This window comes from Chiloscyllium plagiosum, chromosome 2 (assembly GCF_004010195.1).
Source record: "Chiloscyllium plagiosum isolate BGI_BamShark_2017 chromosome 2, ASM401019v2, whole genome shotgun sequence".
NCBI classification, from domain to species: Eukaryota; Metazoa; Chordata; class Chondrichthyes; order Orectolobiformes; family Hemiscylliidae; genus Chiloscyllium; species Chiloscyllium plagiosum.
Window position 1 is genome coordinate 120,612,683 of NC_057711.1, and position 15,210 is coordinate 120,627,892.

The following is a 15,210-nucleotide window of genomic DNA, read 5'->3' on the forward strand; positions in this document are numbered from 1 at the left end:
ATTTGGTTGTGGAAGCTTTTGCATAAGTGCAGTTTGAGGTTACATGATTAATAGTGACAGCAGGGGGGGGAAATAATTTTAGTGTAAACCGTTTCCCTATCCAAGCGAAGTGTTTTAAAATCAGTTAATAATTGCCTGGAAACAAAGGCATTTAATATTTGTTTCGCTTTCCATGTTTAAAACCCACTGTTTTGGACTTTGCACTTAATTGATGCATTATGAGCAGTATCAAATTGCAATCGTGTTGATCAGCATATGAATCTGGATGCTGTTCCAAATTAGTTATGCCTAGAATATTCAGTGACTCTCAAGTAAATACAGCATACCTTAATCAAGCTTTTCATTGATTGGACATGCTGACAGTCAAATCGACTAAGGCCTTTTCTAAATTTATCCTTCGTTACTTCATATATTGTGCTTGTCACTATTATTTCTTCCACGTGTAATACTTCATAATTATCTGTGCTAAATTACTGCTCACATTATTCAACTACAGATCTCAACAAGCTCATTCTTTAATTTCCTTCTAATTCAGCCTTTTTTGCTTTCTGGTACTATCTGCAACTTTAGCCACTTGTATTGAGTTTCTGTACCATGGCTAGTGATGGTAAATTTAAAAAAAAAAATGCACTGATTCAGCTTCCACATCCTGATATATCCTAACCCATTCTGCTGTTGCTTCTCTTATGAATGCATGTTATTTTCAGTCCTTTAACTGGTTTCTTGTGTTTTTTTATTTTATTCTGAATTTTCAGTGATCAGTTTAATTACTAAACATTGTTGGAGATTTGTCAAAAAGCTGTTATAAGTCATCACTTTTGGGGCATTTAGTTAAACCTGAGCAGCATATTTATATTACTAATGATCTTTCAGGTTTGATGAAAGTGATTCTGATCGACATGTAGCTGAAGTCTGGTCAGGACAGAGAAAATCTTGCACACAATATTTGCATGCAGAAGAAATTGTTTTTCTGGCATTGAACAGGCATTTTAATATTGTATCTACAACCAATGGAATAGAGAAATAATAACATGAAGAATTCTGACATAATTAGAAAAGGTTGTTGCCAGGAATATCTGTTTTTTGATTTTATGAAGAAATAATGATCACATAGTGTTAGCTTTGAGGTTTATGTCAGTAGTCTCTCGACTTTTTTCACAGCCTTCCTTTGCGGGATGATATTTGGTCTCTATTCAGTACCTTCTCACAAAGGCAGTTGGGACTGCACGATTGAACTTGTATTTCACACAGGTGCAGTGTTGCAAAGTGTAACAACATATTTAATTAAATGTACGGAGGAACCTCGATTATCCGAACTTCGGATTATCCAGACAAGATTGCAAGGTCCCAATGTTTGACTAAACTATGTTAACCGGCATTCGACTATCCGAACATTTGATTATCCAAACAAAATACTCCCAGCCCGAGGCATTTGGATAATTGGTATACAGTGTTGATGAAACAAGCTTTTTTAAAAGGTTGCTTTTATTTTGCTTATCAAATATATCATGTTGTATCTAAGGCCATAACAAATGACACTTTCAGAAATAATCTTCACAAATAAACTGTTGCTACACAAGAACAGCAGGCCTTGTCTTTTGGAGCTGATTAGTCTCCTTTGTGAAAATGTTCCGACTCTGCTTTATTGCAAATAATGGCTATATTTATTCTGTTTTTGTTTTGGTTATTTTGATACCAGTTATTGGAAGATGAGCTACAAGGAACCAGGAATCAAGTGAAAAACATGCACAACAAATGTAATGAGTTGTCATCTCACCTTGAGCATCAGCAAAGGGAACTGACTGTAAAGGATGGTGAAGTGATTAAATTCAGGCAAGTAGTTCGTTAGACCACTCAGTCAAATTAATTCAGTGTTGAGAAACCGAATATTGAAGTATAAACTGAAAATGCTAGAAATACTTCACAAGCCATGTAACATGTGTGGAGAGAGAAACAGAATTAACATTTCAGTGTTTTCATTAGAACCGTTTACCATTACTTTTTTTTAGTGTTGACTTGGCAACTACAAGGCATTTTGTGCATATCTGTTAGAATTTTCATCCATTCTAATAGTTGTAATGTTGTGTTTAACTTCTCACATTTTGGGAAGAAGCTGCACGACATCAGAAGATGTGTTTTTATTGTTGGTTGTGTTCAAGCACTTTGACAATAAGAGGCATTGATAATTTTCAGTCATTCAGTGTCTGGAATCAAAAACATTTCAGATTGGCAAAACATTTTAATTATTATTAAGTTTTGCAGAGCAATAGGAACACACAAAGACCTTGGTTAAAGGTTCAACGTGCTCCTAATTGAGCTTTATGTGACAGCATCTACATCTTGCCTGTACTGAAGCCATAGGATGAGTGTTGCATGTTTGAAAGGCTACTGAAAAATGGAAAACTCAAAAGAAAAAGCAGTAATAACTTGGCTGTTTCATTCATTACAATTTGTTCAGATCCAGTGCATTAATTTGTATAAAAAAGCTAGCACTCGCTGAGAAGTAGCATTATGTAAATGAGTTAAACCTGCAGTCAGATGTGATGAGACTATCTTTGATCAAATTTAACTATCGATTTTCATTGCAGATATTTTATACTGCTAATACCCTACAGCCAAACCATATTTTTATTATATTTATTCCTTTAAGAAGGTACTGACTGAATGTTACAGCATGTAACGAGAATGATGACTACACAAATGAGAACATGCATCTGTTTGTAGCTGAAGCATATGGACAATTATAATTCTCTTCAGAAATGGCATAGAGCATCATTCCACTCATTAGAGATTTATATGGAAATTGCTGTTACCAATCTTTTAACGTTGAAGCCATTCTAGATGTTGAAAAGCACATGAAACTCACTGATTCATGTTATAAGTGTTTAAAGTTATCTTTCTAACACCTCACCTCCACAAAATGTCTAATAATGCTAACTTTGGAAATTAAGTGTGTTTGCAAATTTCCAGATTGATGTATGATAAGCCATTGAGGCATGTTAATAGTTTAGTGTCAATGGTGCTTCTAATTAAGCATTGAATTCAATTCTCCAAAGACAATATAGTTTTTTGAAAGGGATATTGGGATTGACAACTTTATTATGGGTTTTTTTAAAGACGCAACTGGTTGGATAGATCAAGAAGAACTAGAAACTTTTGTATGCTGGCTTTACAGAAAGTATTAGATAAGGACAAGATTAATACGTAGTTGGGGCAGTATATTACCATGGATCAAGAATTATTTAATAGATGGGAAGCAGAGAGTAAGCGTTAAGATAAATGGGCATTTTCAAATTGGCATGATGTATCCAATTCAGTACTGCAGGGGTCAGTGCTAAGACCCGCAGCTATTTTTAGTCTATGCTGATGAGTTAGACAAAGAAATGGAGTAAAGTATCGACATTTGCTGACACCACAATACTGTCTGAGAATGAGAAGGAGAACACAAAGAGATTGCAAAGAGACATAGATTAAATGATTGGGCAGAAAGGTAGCAGGAGAAATATAATTCCAAGATGTCTGGGGTTATTCACTCCGTTAGTAAGAGTTTAACAATTGAGTTGGCATGAGTGCGCTATTGCTATAGCCCTCACCACTCCACAGTTGCAACATAAAGTAAAAATATTTTACCTACAACCCGATATGGCCAATCTTATGTTTTCTGAATATTAGATTGAGAATGAAGAGATACCTCAACTAGGTTTCAATGTCAAATTATCAATTTATTATAAAATAAAGCCAGTCAATGAACATATATAGTTCATGAATATTATATTCATAACATTAAAAAAAGCAGTGTTTACTCCTGTAAATAACCCAACACACATATGCACACACATTTTGGGTAAAGGGCAAAATGGATTCCTTTCAAAAATTAAGAATTTCAATAAAGACAAAAAGCACTTTTTGGCCAATGATGGTTATTCTTAAAGGCAAAAAGAATGAGACACAAACGTTCTGCAGTGTACATATGGTCAACTCACTAATCATGCCTGATTATCTCTGGGGTCTTGGCAGACACAACTTGCTCAGGAAATGCCATATGAAAAAGAGTTTCCAGTTACTCATCCAGAAGAACAATTAGGTTTCAGCTTGATCCCATAGCGTGGTATTTCAGAAACAGAAGACACAAGTTGAACAGCTTGTTCTATAGCAGACTTCCTTCAACTAAAAGTCCAAAATGCAAATTCAAAACCTGAAACACTGTTCAGACGTAACATCTGAAACACTTGATCATAAAATAGTCTCTGATCAAATTTTCTCTGAATTGAGCTCAAACAACCAAGAAAAGCAATTATCTGGAACTGTGTAGCCTTCAAGAAATGCCTTATTCTAATAAAAAAAGATATGTCTTTTCATTGACATTTTAAAAAAAATTATTGGTATTTTCACAATCTATCAAACTCATGTCCATAAAAATGATTAAGTATAAAGTGTCTTCATAACAGCAGAAAACCTGGCAGGGTGTAATCTGAGAGTTTTTTTCTCTAGCTTGGGAATTCTAGAACATAGGTGTACAACAATGTAGAGTGTTCGTCTATCTGGGAATAAAAGGGTATGGGAATTGGTGGGAAAGAGAAGTTTGAGCTGAAATGGCCATTTGGTCTATTTTTCTCTTTTTTATTATGTTATGAGAGTTTTTCATTTTTTGAATTGCATATTTAAATTTGGCACTGACAGCTTTCAAACATAGTAGCATTCTTATTTTGGTACTACTGAACTTCTGCCTTTCAATATATAAAATCGGATCATGCTAATAAACATATTTTTTCATTGCATCCGTTCTTGTAAATCAGATTGATCAAGGCCATCCATAGAGGAAGCTGTGAATTAGATAATGTAAAGGGTAAAGGTACAGTAGTCCCAGAAGACCACAAGGTTGCTCTCCCTATAGAGAGAGATCACTGGTGGAGAGTTTAACCTGGGAGTCACCATGCCTCAGGTGACAGGTGATGTTGAGAAAGCCGGATCTTCATTGTAACCTCAGCAGGTACTGGAATGAATGGGAGGTGATGTAAAAGGACTGCAGCCTATTAGGTTTTGTAGCTGGTATCTATTTGGGCCAGTCATGTTTAATATCTGTATGTTTCTGTCTTTTAATGTAGATGCAATAAATTGGACTAAGCATGAAGTTTCCTGTTCTATAATTGTGTTGCATTTTCAAACTAATTTTAATGTTAGAATCAGGCTTCAAAAAGAATTTATAGCAATCTATTGCTCAATGAGAAATTGCTAATATTGTAGAATGAACTTTGTAACACCCTGTAAATATGCGAATAAAAAGTTCTTTGTGGATAGATAGTCATCCAGTGAGTTGGCAATCTACCTATCCAACATCTGTTTTCACTTGACCATGACAATGTTTTGCTGGACCTGATCCAGGGAATCCTGTGTAATTGGGATAGAATTCTGGAAGTATGTTTCCTTCAAGTAAAACTGTGTCATAGTTGAAGACTGTTAATTGTGATGGTCTGGTTGAAACACAGTTGTCTCATTTATCAATTGTTCCATGTAAACAAAATGAATATAAACAGATTTAATTGAAACATTTTCCCCATATAAAGAAGTGTCCTTATTAACCATGTCATCATTTGTCATCAAGCATCAATTCTAAGAAAATGCAGCACTATTTCCTTCACATAGAACACATGAACTCACTTTGTAACCTGGTATTCCAGCCAATGTTTATGCCTCAACCACCATCACTGGAAGCAGATTATCTGTTTTTTGTGGAGTTTGCTGTGCATAAAATTTGTTGCCATGTTTGCTACATTCCAATAGTGACTATACTTAATTAGCTGTTGAACACTTTTAGAATGTCCTAATGTTGTGAAAGTGCAATACAAATGCAGGTTCTTCCTTTTTTCTTCTAAAGATGACAATTGAATAAAAACTCCTAAGACCAACCAAAGAATCATTTTCTAGTGCATTTGTTGACAAAATACATCCACTGAAGAATACTTGTAAAAATACATAAACATATGTACAAAAATGTTTGTATTGCATGGATCTTAATGTGAGAGGATGCGTATAGCTCAACTGAATTTAAAACTTTAATTTTGCTGCCATCTACAGAAGTGATATAACCTCTAAGTTTGTGAATTAAGTCAGCTGTGAATGTTAGAATTTTACAAGGTTTGGTCACTGTGCACAGTATAATAGAGGGTGTGAAATGTTGAAAATGGTGCACCATTTAGCTTTAATTGGATTTGGTTTCAGATATTATTATGTTGTATTCCGGTTTTATGTGATCATCATTTTAGTAACTTTAATTAATTTATTTTCAACAATTTGATACTTCAGAAAGCAAAAAAAAAGTGATTTGTCAAATACTAAGTCATCTTAGATTGTCTGTGTTAAATAGCAGTTATGTTGTTTATATTCTTTGCAGAGTACAACAATTTTCATATGCAACACCCAAAAACAAAATTTGCAGGAGAAACTCAGCAGGTCTGGCAACATCTGTGGAGAGAAGTTTAGATTGTGAAGAATGTTTTCTCTCCACAGATATGCTGCCAGATGTGCTGAGTTTTTCCAGCAATTTGAGTTTTGGATCTCCAGCATTTGCAGTTCTTTGTTTTATTATGACAATAGTTTTGATTCGAGTTTGTTTATTCGGATTTTGTAAGAAAGGAGATGAAAATTGTTTAATTTAGAAGCATGCAAAGAAATGGATGCTATCTTCTACGGCAAGATGCAGTTGATTTTGTAATATTTTTAATATTGTGATGCGAGACACGACGAGTAAAAAATGATACCTGTCAAAAAATATTCTTGGCTATGTCCCTATATTCCATTAAAACATTTATCATAGTTTGGAATATCCTGGAATATCCTTGTTTATTGAGCACATGATTAGAAGTAAAGAATAAAAAATTGAGAATTTTTTATATTTAAAATTTGTAGTATCTGTTGTGACATTTCTCTTAGTTTGGGACAATGTTGTTTCTGATGGTTATTGAAGTGCTTTGTAGTCAAGATGTTGGTTTGTAGAAATATATCAATTTCGCCAAAGAAATAGAATTCTCGTGTAATAAATGTGTCAAAAGTTAATGAAAAATGTATAGCTTCATGATTCCTTTCCAAAATACAGTACAAATATATCTTCTACAGCAAAACTTCATGAACATTGATGGACAGGTAAAGATCTTCTGCTTCATCCAACCTTCACCACATACTACTACAGCTATACATTGTGCATCATTATATAGAACTGTCACCCCACCTAAAATTCTCTATTCTGGGGAGGGGCAAAACTACAAATTAAAATCCCAAGATGGTGTAGGGGAAAGAAATCTGCAAAACATGTTTCTGACCCTCTTGAGTAATCAGAACTAGCCCAGGAGACCACACTAGTCCTCAATTTCTGGCAGTGCTGACCTTTTTGTAAGAAGGATCTGCATGCTAACCAGACATAGATTTTTTTTGATTATTCACATGATGTGGGCATTGTTGGATAAGCCAGCATTTGCTGTACATGCCAAATTGACTTGGAGAATGTGGTATTGGCCTGCATTCCTGAACAAATAAAGTCAGTGTGGCATGGGAGAACATCACAGTGCTTCCTGCAATTTCTTCAGTGTATAATGGAGGTGGTGCACAGTGCTGCCTCTGTGTGTCAGTAGTGAAGGAAGTAAATATTGAAATTGGTGGATGGGTTGCAAATCAAGCGGGCTGCTTTGTCTTGGACAGTGTCATGCTTCTCAAGTGTTGTTCGACCTATAATCAACGAGACAAATGGAGAGAATTCTGACATCCCTGACCTGTGCTTTGTCAACAGTGGAAAGCATTTGGAGCATAAAAAGGTTAATTAGTTGGTGCAGAATTTCCAGTCTTCGCCCTGCTATTGTGGCATGCAGCTGGTCCAGTTCAGTTTTTGGTCAATGGTGTCACCCAGAATGTTGATAATTGGTAATTCAGCAAAGATAATGACTTTGAATATCAAGAAGAAATGATTATATTCTGTCTTGTTGAAGATGATCATTACCTGGTATTTGTGTGAAGTGAATCTAAATTGCCATTCATCAGTGCAAGCTTGGATGTTGTCCAGAGCTTTCTGTTTGCGAATATGTAGTGCTTTAGTTTATGAGCTGTCATGAATGGTGTCAAACATTGCCCTGCCATCAGTGAAAATCCCCACTCCTGACCTTGTGATAAGAGAGAAAGTCATTGTTTTTGCAGCTGATAACAGTTAGACTTGGGGCACAATCCTGAGGAATTCCAGCAGAGGTCTGCTGGAGCTGAGGTCACTGACCTTCAACAATAGCAACAATATTCCGCTGGTTCTGGATATGTCTCCACACAATGGAGAGATTTCTCTCCTGATTCCTGTTGACTCTATGTGTAGTAAGTGCATTTGATGCCATTTTTTGTCAAATTGTGCCTTGATGTCAAGGGCAGACACTCTAAACTCTCCTTCTGGATATCAACTCATTTCTCTATGTTTTGATCAAGGTGTGAATGAGTTCAGGACTGAATGGCCCTGGTGGAACAAAAGTGATAGTCAGTGTATCAATTATTTTTCAGTAAGTGCTGCTTGATAGCTACTTACAACACTCTTCAACAATTTTGATTGGAATTTGTTTTGGACTTGTCCTGCTTTTCGTGGACAGGATATTTCTGCACAATGTTTCACATTGTAAAGTAGATGTAGGTGTTTAAGTTGTACTGGAACAGCTTGACGAGGGTCATGGCTAGTTCTGGAGCACAAATCTTCAAGACTATTGCTGGAATGTTGTCAAGGCTCATTGTGTTTGCAATATTCACTGCCTTCAGCTGTTGCTTCATAAAACATGGAGTAAATTGATTATATGAAATCTTATTATGTTTTCCAAGTCCCCTGAAATGGCATTGACCCAGATTATATGACACCTATCAGTTCTTTCCTCAGCCTCAGCTGTCTGGACCTTCTGTTTTTGATCAGCCTGTTCCTAGCTGCAGTTCATTGCAGTTTGTAATTTAAAAATCTTTCCTCTATTCCTATATTTTTGACAATACATTTGTTAATGAAATCTATTATTCCTGCACTAGTTAATACATACTACTGTAATATGATAAAATTGCTATCTGAGAGCCTTCTTCATTATCTGTGACAATTTTTTTCATCTTGATCAAAGTAACGTGAATGCTTTATAGACCAGCAATTGTTCTCCAAGTGCTTGCACATCTACTCTATTATGTCTCTTGGCTTTGAATGGACTCTGCCTTGTTGTGTTACTATATTCTTCTTAGCTCAGGAAGGTACTGTGCCTTTATTTTGTTTCTGACTGACATGAGGAATTCACCTGGGAGTAACCTCCCTGAATCCCCTGCATTTTAATAGTTCTTCTTAAGCACTTTGGTATGTTGCATGTCATCACATTAATGAACTGAACCAAGTGGCTGCATTTTATTGGGTTATTCATATTCTATTTACATCAGAAGTCATGTCTTTATGGTAGAAAGCCATGGACTGAGCTTGCTGCTGATCACTTTAATGATGTATGTAGTATTGTCTGGGAAGTTAAAGGTTATGGCAAGCAGCCACGAAAGTGAAATAAGGCCACATTCAGATCATCCATGATTTTATCAGTTGGGGAGCAGACCTGATGGGCCAAATGACCTACTCTTTCTTATAATATTACGCATTGCAGTAAGAACATTAATGTGCTACTAGCAGATGTCTTTGATTTTACTGATCAGCCTCAGTTTGAGAATGAGGTGTAAATGCTCATAAAATTTGATTTGGTTGTTTCAAAAATTTGATGATTACCAGGACAAATTCATATAAAATGGAAGTGTGCTAGTTGTTATCTTGGACTCTGTCCCATCATTTTCAGTTTTGAAAAGATGTGAGATTAAGATGAAAGGATGTCTGAATGAGATTGGGTGGTTGACTGAAACATTTTCAAAGTTACTGAGCACAAGAGCAGCATGGCCAGCTGCCATATTGGAGTTTATCCAGTCGAGGTCAATGTGGTGATTAAGTGTCGGCATAGTCACAAGAAAAGGATGTGCTCAGAACGATTGTATCATTTAGTGTGCCTAGCAGCAACGAGGATAAACATCTGCACAACAAAATTATCTTTTAATGTATATTGGTCAGCTTCTAACACATACATTGATTTTCCAAAAAGCACCTAGGTTTCAAGCACTGGTTGATTTTCTGTTTGATTTATTATTCTACTGCTTTCCTGGTTCTTTGAGTTTAGTGACACAACTAATTATTATATAGTGAGGAACGGATTGAAATTTTATTTTTTGAGCTGCCAGTAGCGGCACCTTTTCCCTTATTTTAGATTATTAGTAAATAAGTAAAATACAATTCCAGCTCTATTATTCTACTCTCAATCATCTGCAAGGCGTTGGAAGGGGCCATTGACAGTGCTATCAAATGACATTTGAAAAGGAGCAATCTGCTTACTGATGTTCAGTTTGGGTTTCACCAGATTTGCTCAGCTCCTGACCATATTCTAGCCTTGGTCCAAACTTGGACTAAAGAGTTGATGCAAGAGGTTAGGTGAGAGTGACTGTCCTTGACATCACGGCCACATTTGACCAAGTATAGCATCAAGGAGCACAAGTTTAACTCGACTCCATGAGAATTAGGGGATTCGGGGCCAATCATACTCAACTATATCATTAGTGATCTTTCTTTCAACACAAGGTCAGAAGTAGGGATGTTCACTGTTGATTTCATAATGTTCAGAGCCATTCTTGAAGACTCAGATACTGGACAACATTCAGGCTTGAACTGTTAACATGGTAAGTCACGGTTGCTTCATACAAGTAATAGGTAATGACTATGTTCAACATGAGAGAATCCAGCTGTTTTTCCATGATGCTCAGTGGCGTTATCATGCTGAATTTCCCACTAAAAACATGCTGGGGACGATCATTGAGCTGAAACTGAATTGGACCCACTGTGACACGAGTAAGGCAGAGGCTAGGCATGATGTGGTGAGTAATCCACCTTCTCACTCTCCAAAACCTGTCTACCATCCATTAGGCACAAGTAAGGAGTGTGATGGAATACTTTACATATCTGGAAATGTGTTGCTGGAGAAGCGCAGCAGGTCAGGCAGCATCTAGGGAACAGGAGAATCGACGTTTCGGGCATTAGCCCTTCTTCAGGCTAATGCCCGAAACGTCGATTCTCCTGTTCCCTAGATGCTGCCTGACCTGCTGCGCTTCTCCAGCAACACATTTCCATCTCTGATCTCCAGCATCTGCAGACCTCATTTTCTCTACTTTCATATCTGGCTAGTGCAACTCCAACAACTCCAACAACAAGCTTGACATCATTAGGACAAAGCAACATGCTTAATTGGCACTCTATCTGCCATCTCCATTACTGACTCCCTCCACCATTGATGCTCCGTTACAAAGTTTTGCACCATCTACACGATGTGCTCACCAAACTCCTACGGACAGCACCTTCCAATTCCATGGCCGTCTTGTCATTGAGAAGGAAAAGGTCAGCAGATGCATGGGAACAATATCACCTGTAAGTTTCCTTCCAAACTACCTGCCTTTTCTGACGTGGAACCGTATCATTATTTTTTCACTGTTACTTGGTCAAATTCTGGAATAGCAATTTTCTCATAGCAATGTGGCTGTCTCTAAGCTCCAAAGAGAGCAGTAGCTTAAGAACATACTCACTCCTCTTTATTCCGGCCCAATTTAGAATGGGCAACAAATTCTAGCCTAGCAAATGACATCCACATCCACTGAATGAATTTTAAGATAAGTTTGCCAACTAACTTATTTTTACAGAGTAAATGGATTCAACCCATTTTATATTTATTCTTTCCCAGAGTGTGTGCATCGCTGACAAGGCTAAAACTTAGCTCGTATGCTTAATTACCCTGTGAGTGTGTTAGTAAGGTACTTTATTAAAAACAATTGAGTAACTTGTGTAAGCCATTTCAGAAGTTTTTTGACTCATCCACTTTACTGTGGATTTGGAATCACATATAGGCCAGACAGGATGAGGGTGATAAACTTACTCAGGGAAAATGTTGCAAAGACGAATCTCATCCCCAATGTAGAAAGTTTCTTCATCACCATTACTGATATAGTACTTATATTTTTCTTAGATTTATTTAGTTAATTAAATTTAATTTCCCCAGGAGGCATGTCTCTGGGCTGTTATCGCTGATGTCTAGATTACTCGTTCTGTCATACGTCTGTTATGCTGTCATACCAGTGATTGATCAGTATTATTTCCCAAAGTGCCAAATATTTAAATATAATTTCTTACAAAATATTTTTCTATCTAGCATTTATACTTGCCTTTATCAGTGGTGGCATCAGTTGTAAGCACAGAGTGTTATGCTGGAACTATACAAAATTTTGATTAGACCACATTTGGAGTACTGTTTACAATTCTATATACCAATGGAGGAATCTGATTGCATTGGAGGAGTGCAGAGGAGATTTAACAGAACATTGTTGGGGATGAACAGCTTAGGTTTAAAGAGAGGCTGAATAACCTCGGTTTGTTTTCTTTACAACAAAAAAGGCTGAGAGGCGACCTGATTGAGGTGCATAAAATTATGAGGGATCTGGACAGGGTGGATAATTAAAGAGTCAGTAAGAAGGCAGCATCCCCAACCCAAGGAAAAAGATCTTTTGCTATTCACCTTATCTATGGTCAGCATGATTTTATAAACCTCTAAATGCTCACCCCTCAACCTCTTATGCTTCATTGAAAAAAGTCCCAGCTTATCCAGCCTCTCCTTATAACTCAAACCCTCCAGTCCTGGCAACATTCTGGTAAGTCTTTTCTGTCCCCTCTTCAATTTAATAATATCCTTCCTAAAGCAGGGCAAGCAGAACAGTACACAGTACTCCACAGGCCTCACGAATTCCACGTATAACCGCAACATGACTTCCCAACTCATAAACTCAGTGGTCTGAGAAATGAAGGCAATTGTTCCAATGACTTGTTTACTGCTTTGTCTACCTGTGATGCAACTTTCCATGAACGATGCATTTGAACCCCCAGGTCTCTGTTTGACAGCATTACCCAGGACTCTACCTTTTAAAACATGGACAAGCACTTGAAATATTATAATGTTCAAGAGAACGGGCTGTGCTGGAAAGTGGGGCAAGTGTAAATTGAGTAGTTTTGTTGGTGCTGATTTGATGCGTCTGTGCATGATTGCTTTTGTTTTCTGTGAAAGAAATTTTATTTTTTGCTGTTCAATAAATTATGCTCAATAAGTATATATTAGCCACAACTTTACATCATCACATGAAATTGAAACATATTTAGATCAGCATTGAAACTGTATAAACAAGACTTTGAAATACAGTCATTATGCTAACTACGTTAAGATAAACTTAAGTATATTGTAGAGGGCCCAGGACATACCAATGCACGTGCAATCTCGGATCTTGGAAATAACATGGTTGTTCCGAAAGATTTTAGAAAAGAAAGTCATGAATACAGTTTTGATTCCTTTTTTCAGAATGAGAATCTTTTGAGAGGTGATGAAGTACAATGGTGATCAATTAGAAATGTTTTTGATTGGTGTTTAGAGACTGTGAAATGTATTTGAATGTGTAATGTTATTTTGTAGGGCCTTTTGCTTAGTATTTAAATAAGTGTTAGAGCCAGAAAGAGATGTCAATTAGAGTCATTTTTTTTATTAGACACATCAAAAGTTTTCCTATCCAGCAAAAATTTTCAAAACATACTTTGTTCGGTGGAATTGTTGTGTTCCTACATCTACATCCACAACAAGCAATAATAGATTCTTTCAATAGCTATCTAAAATGTATGATTTTTGAATATTGAAGGAATAAAATCAATTCGATGCATACAATGTTTATATTTATGAAAGGAAATTAATTGACTTTCACTCGATAGTGCAGAAGTGTGTCTCTCTTTTCAGCAGTATGTATATGTCTCATATACATCAGGACAAATGGAACAATACCAAATTTTAAATGGTCAGAACGATTTCTATTACAGGAGGTAGGCTAATCGACTCCAAATGGTTTTGCTGTGGAGAAAGTAGTGAGGACCAAGATGCACCCCAAGTTCATTGACAACATGTTCTGCTCCATGTCATTGTTTACCCTATCTTTGGCATCTCAAAATCTCCTGGACCTCTGGACCTGAAATGTACCTGGTCTAAATAGCTTAAAAGTTTGAAGAAAAGCTTAAGCAAGATGTTTCATGGTTCCATTGTGCAGTGGCTACGAGTGCCATTTTCCACTTATAGGATGGTGTGGTCAATGTAAATAGATGTTCTTTCTACCACACAATTAAGCAATGTCATGCATGAATATCCATGCCAGTGTGATGACAGGTACGCAGGCCATATATCCCAATGATTGAATCAAACAGCATGTTCCTTTAGTTGTTCTAAATAGGCACACGATACTCAAACATGCCTTACATGGAAAACCTAAAATCAAACAATCACTGTTAGTGCTGTCCCACAATTAGGCAGCAGTTGCAGAACCATTCTGAGTGAGATAACAGCTTTTATAATAACTGATAAGTCGATCAGTTGAGCTCAAATGCGGCTTATTTATACTTGTTTGAAATGACAGAATGCCCAGAGCACACGGTCCTCCCATGAATCTATCATATTTACTGTTTGCAGGAGACTTTTGGTTTCTCTACAAGGAAATTTTCACCTGGATTTGCCACTGGCCAATTGTTATTTTCGCATAGATATGAGTCGCGCGTGGTGACCCTGCAGAATTCCCATCATAGCACATTCCAAAGGATTTATCTGGGAAACTGAATTTTCCTCTGAGCAGTCCCTCTTTGGAACCCTCTGAAAGTCCCCATTTAAATTGGACAGTTCCGATGAAACTAAGTGAAGTAGCTATTTCGGAAAAATATGTAGTCTAACTCCAGAGTCATGACACAATATAGGTCATACATTGCACACACCCCCAACCACATCTCTCCCAGGCCCTTGCACAACCCCCACCTGACACGGCCCACAGGATATGACCTGACACTCTTTCTGGACATGATCATACCCTCATCCACTGCCTGACCTGATGCATCCTCTGATACCACTCTCCCCCTGCCAGCAGACCTGATCTCCAAACTTTACAGATCTGAAAACCTGCATCCACACCCTCAAAATGGATGCAATCTTCCCATCCATTCTGATTGAAATAATGCATCACTTGGCTTGCTACTTACATCCTGGCATCTGACCCACAAGGCACTCTACCTGCTATCCATTTAGCATCTAC

The 15,210-nt window shown here is 37.0% G+C and overlaps 1 protein-coding gene across 1 annotated transcript in view; it reads left to right on the forward strand.

Annotated features, from left to right (window-relative positions):
* The window catches only part of cntln (centlein, centrosomal protein), a 469,267-nt gene that overhangs the window by 95,149 nt on the left and 358,908 nt on the right, over positions 1-15,210 (forward strand). The window contains exon 7 of the mRNA XM_043717668.1: positions 1,700-1,833. Within this exon, the coding sequence (XP_043573603.1) occupies positions 1,700-1,833 (134 nt within the window). The remainder of the gene's footprint in view (positions 1-1,699; positions 1,834-15,210) is intronic.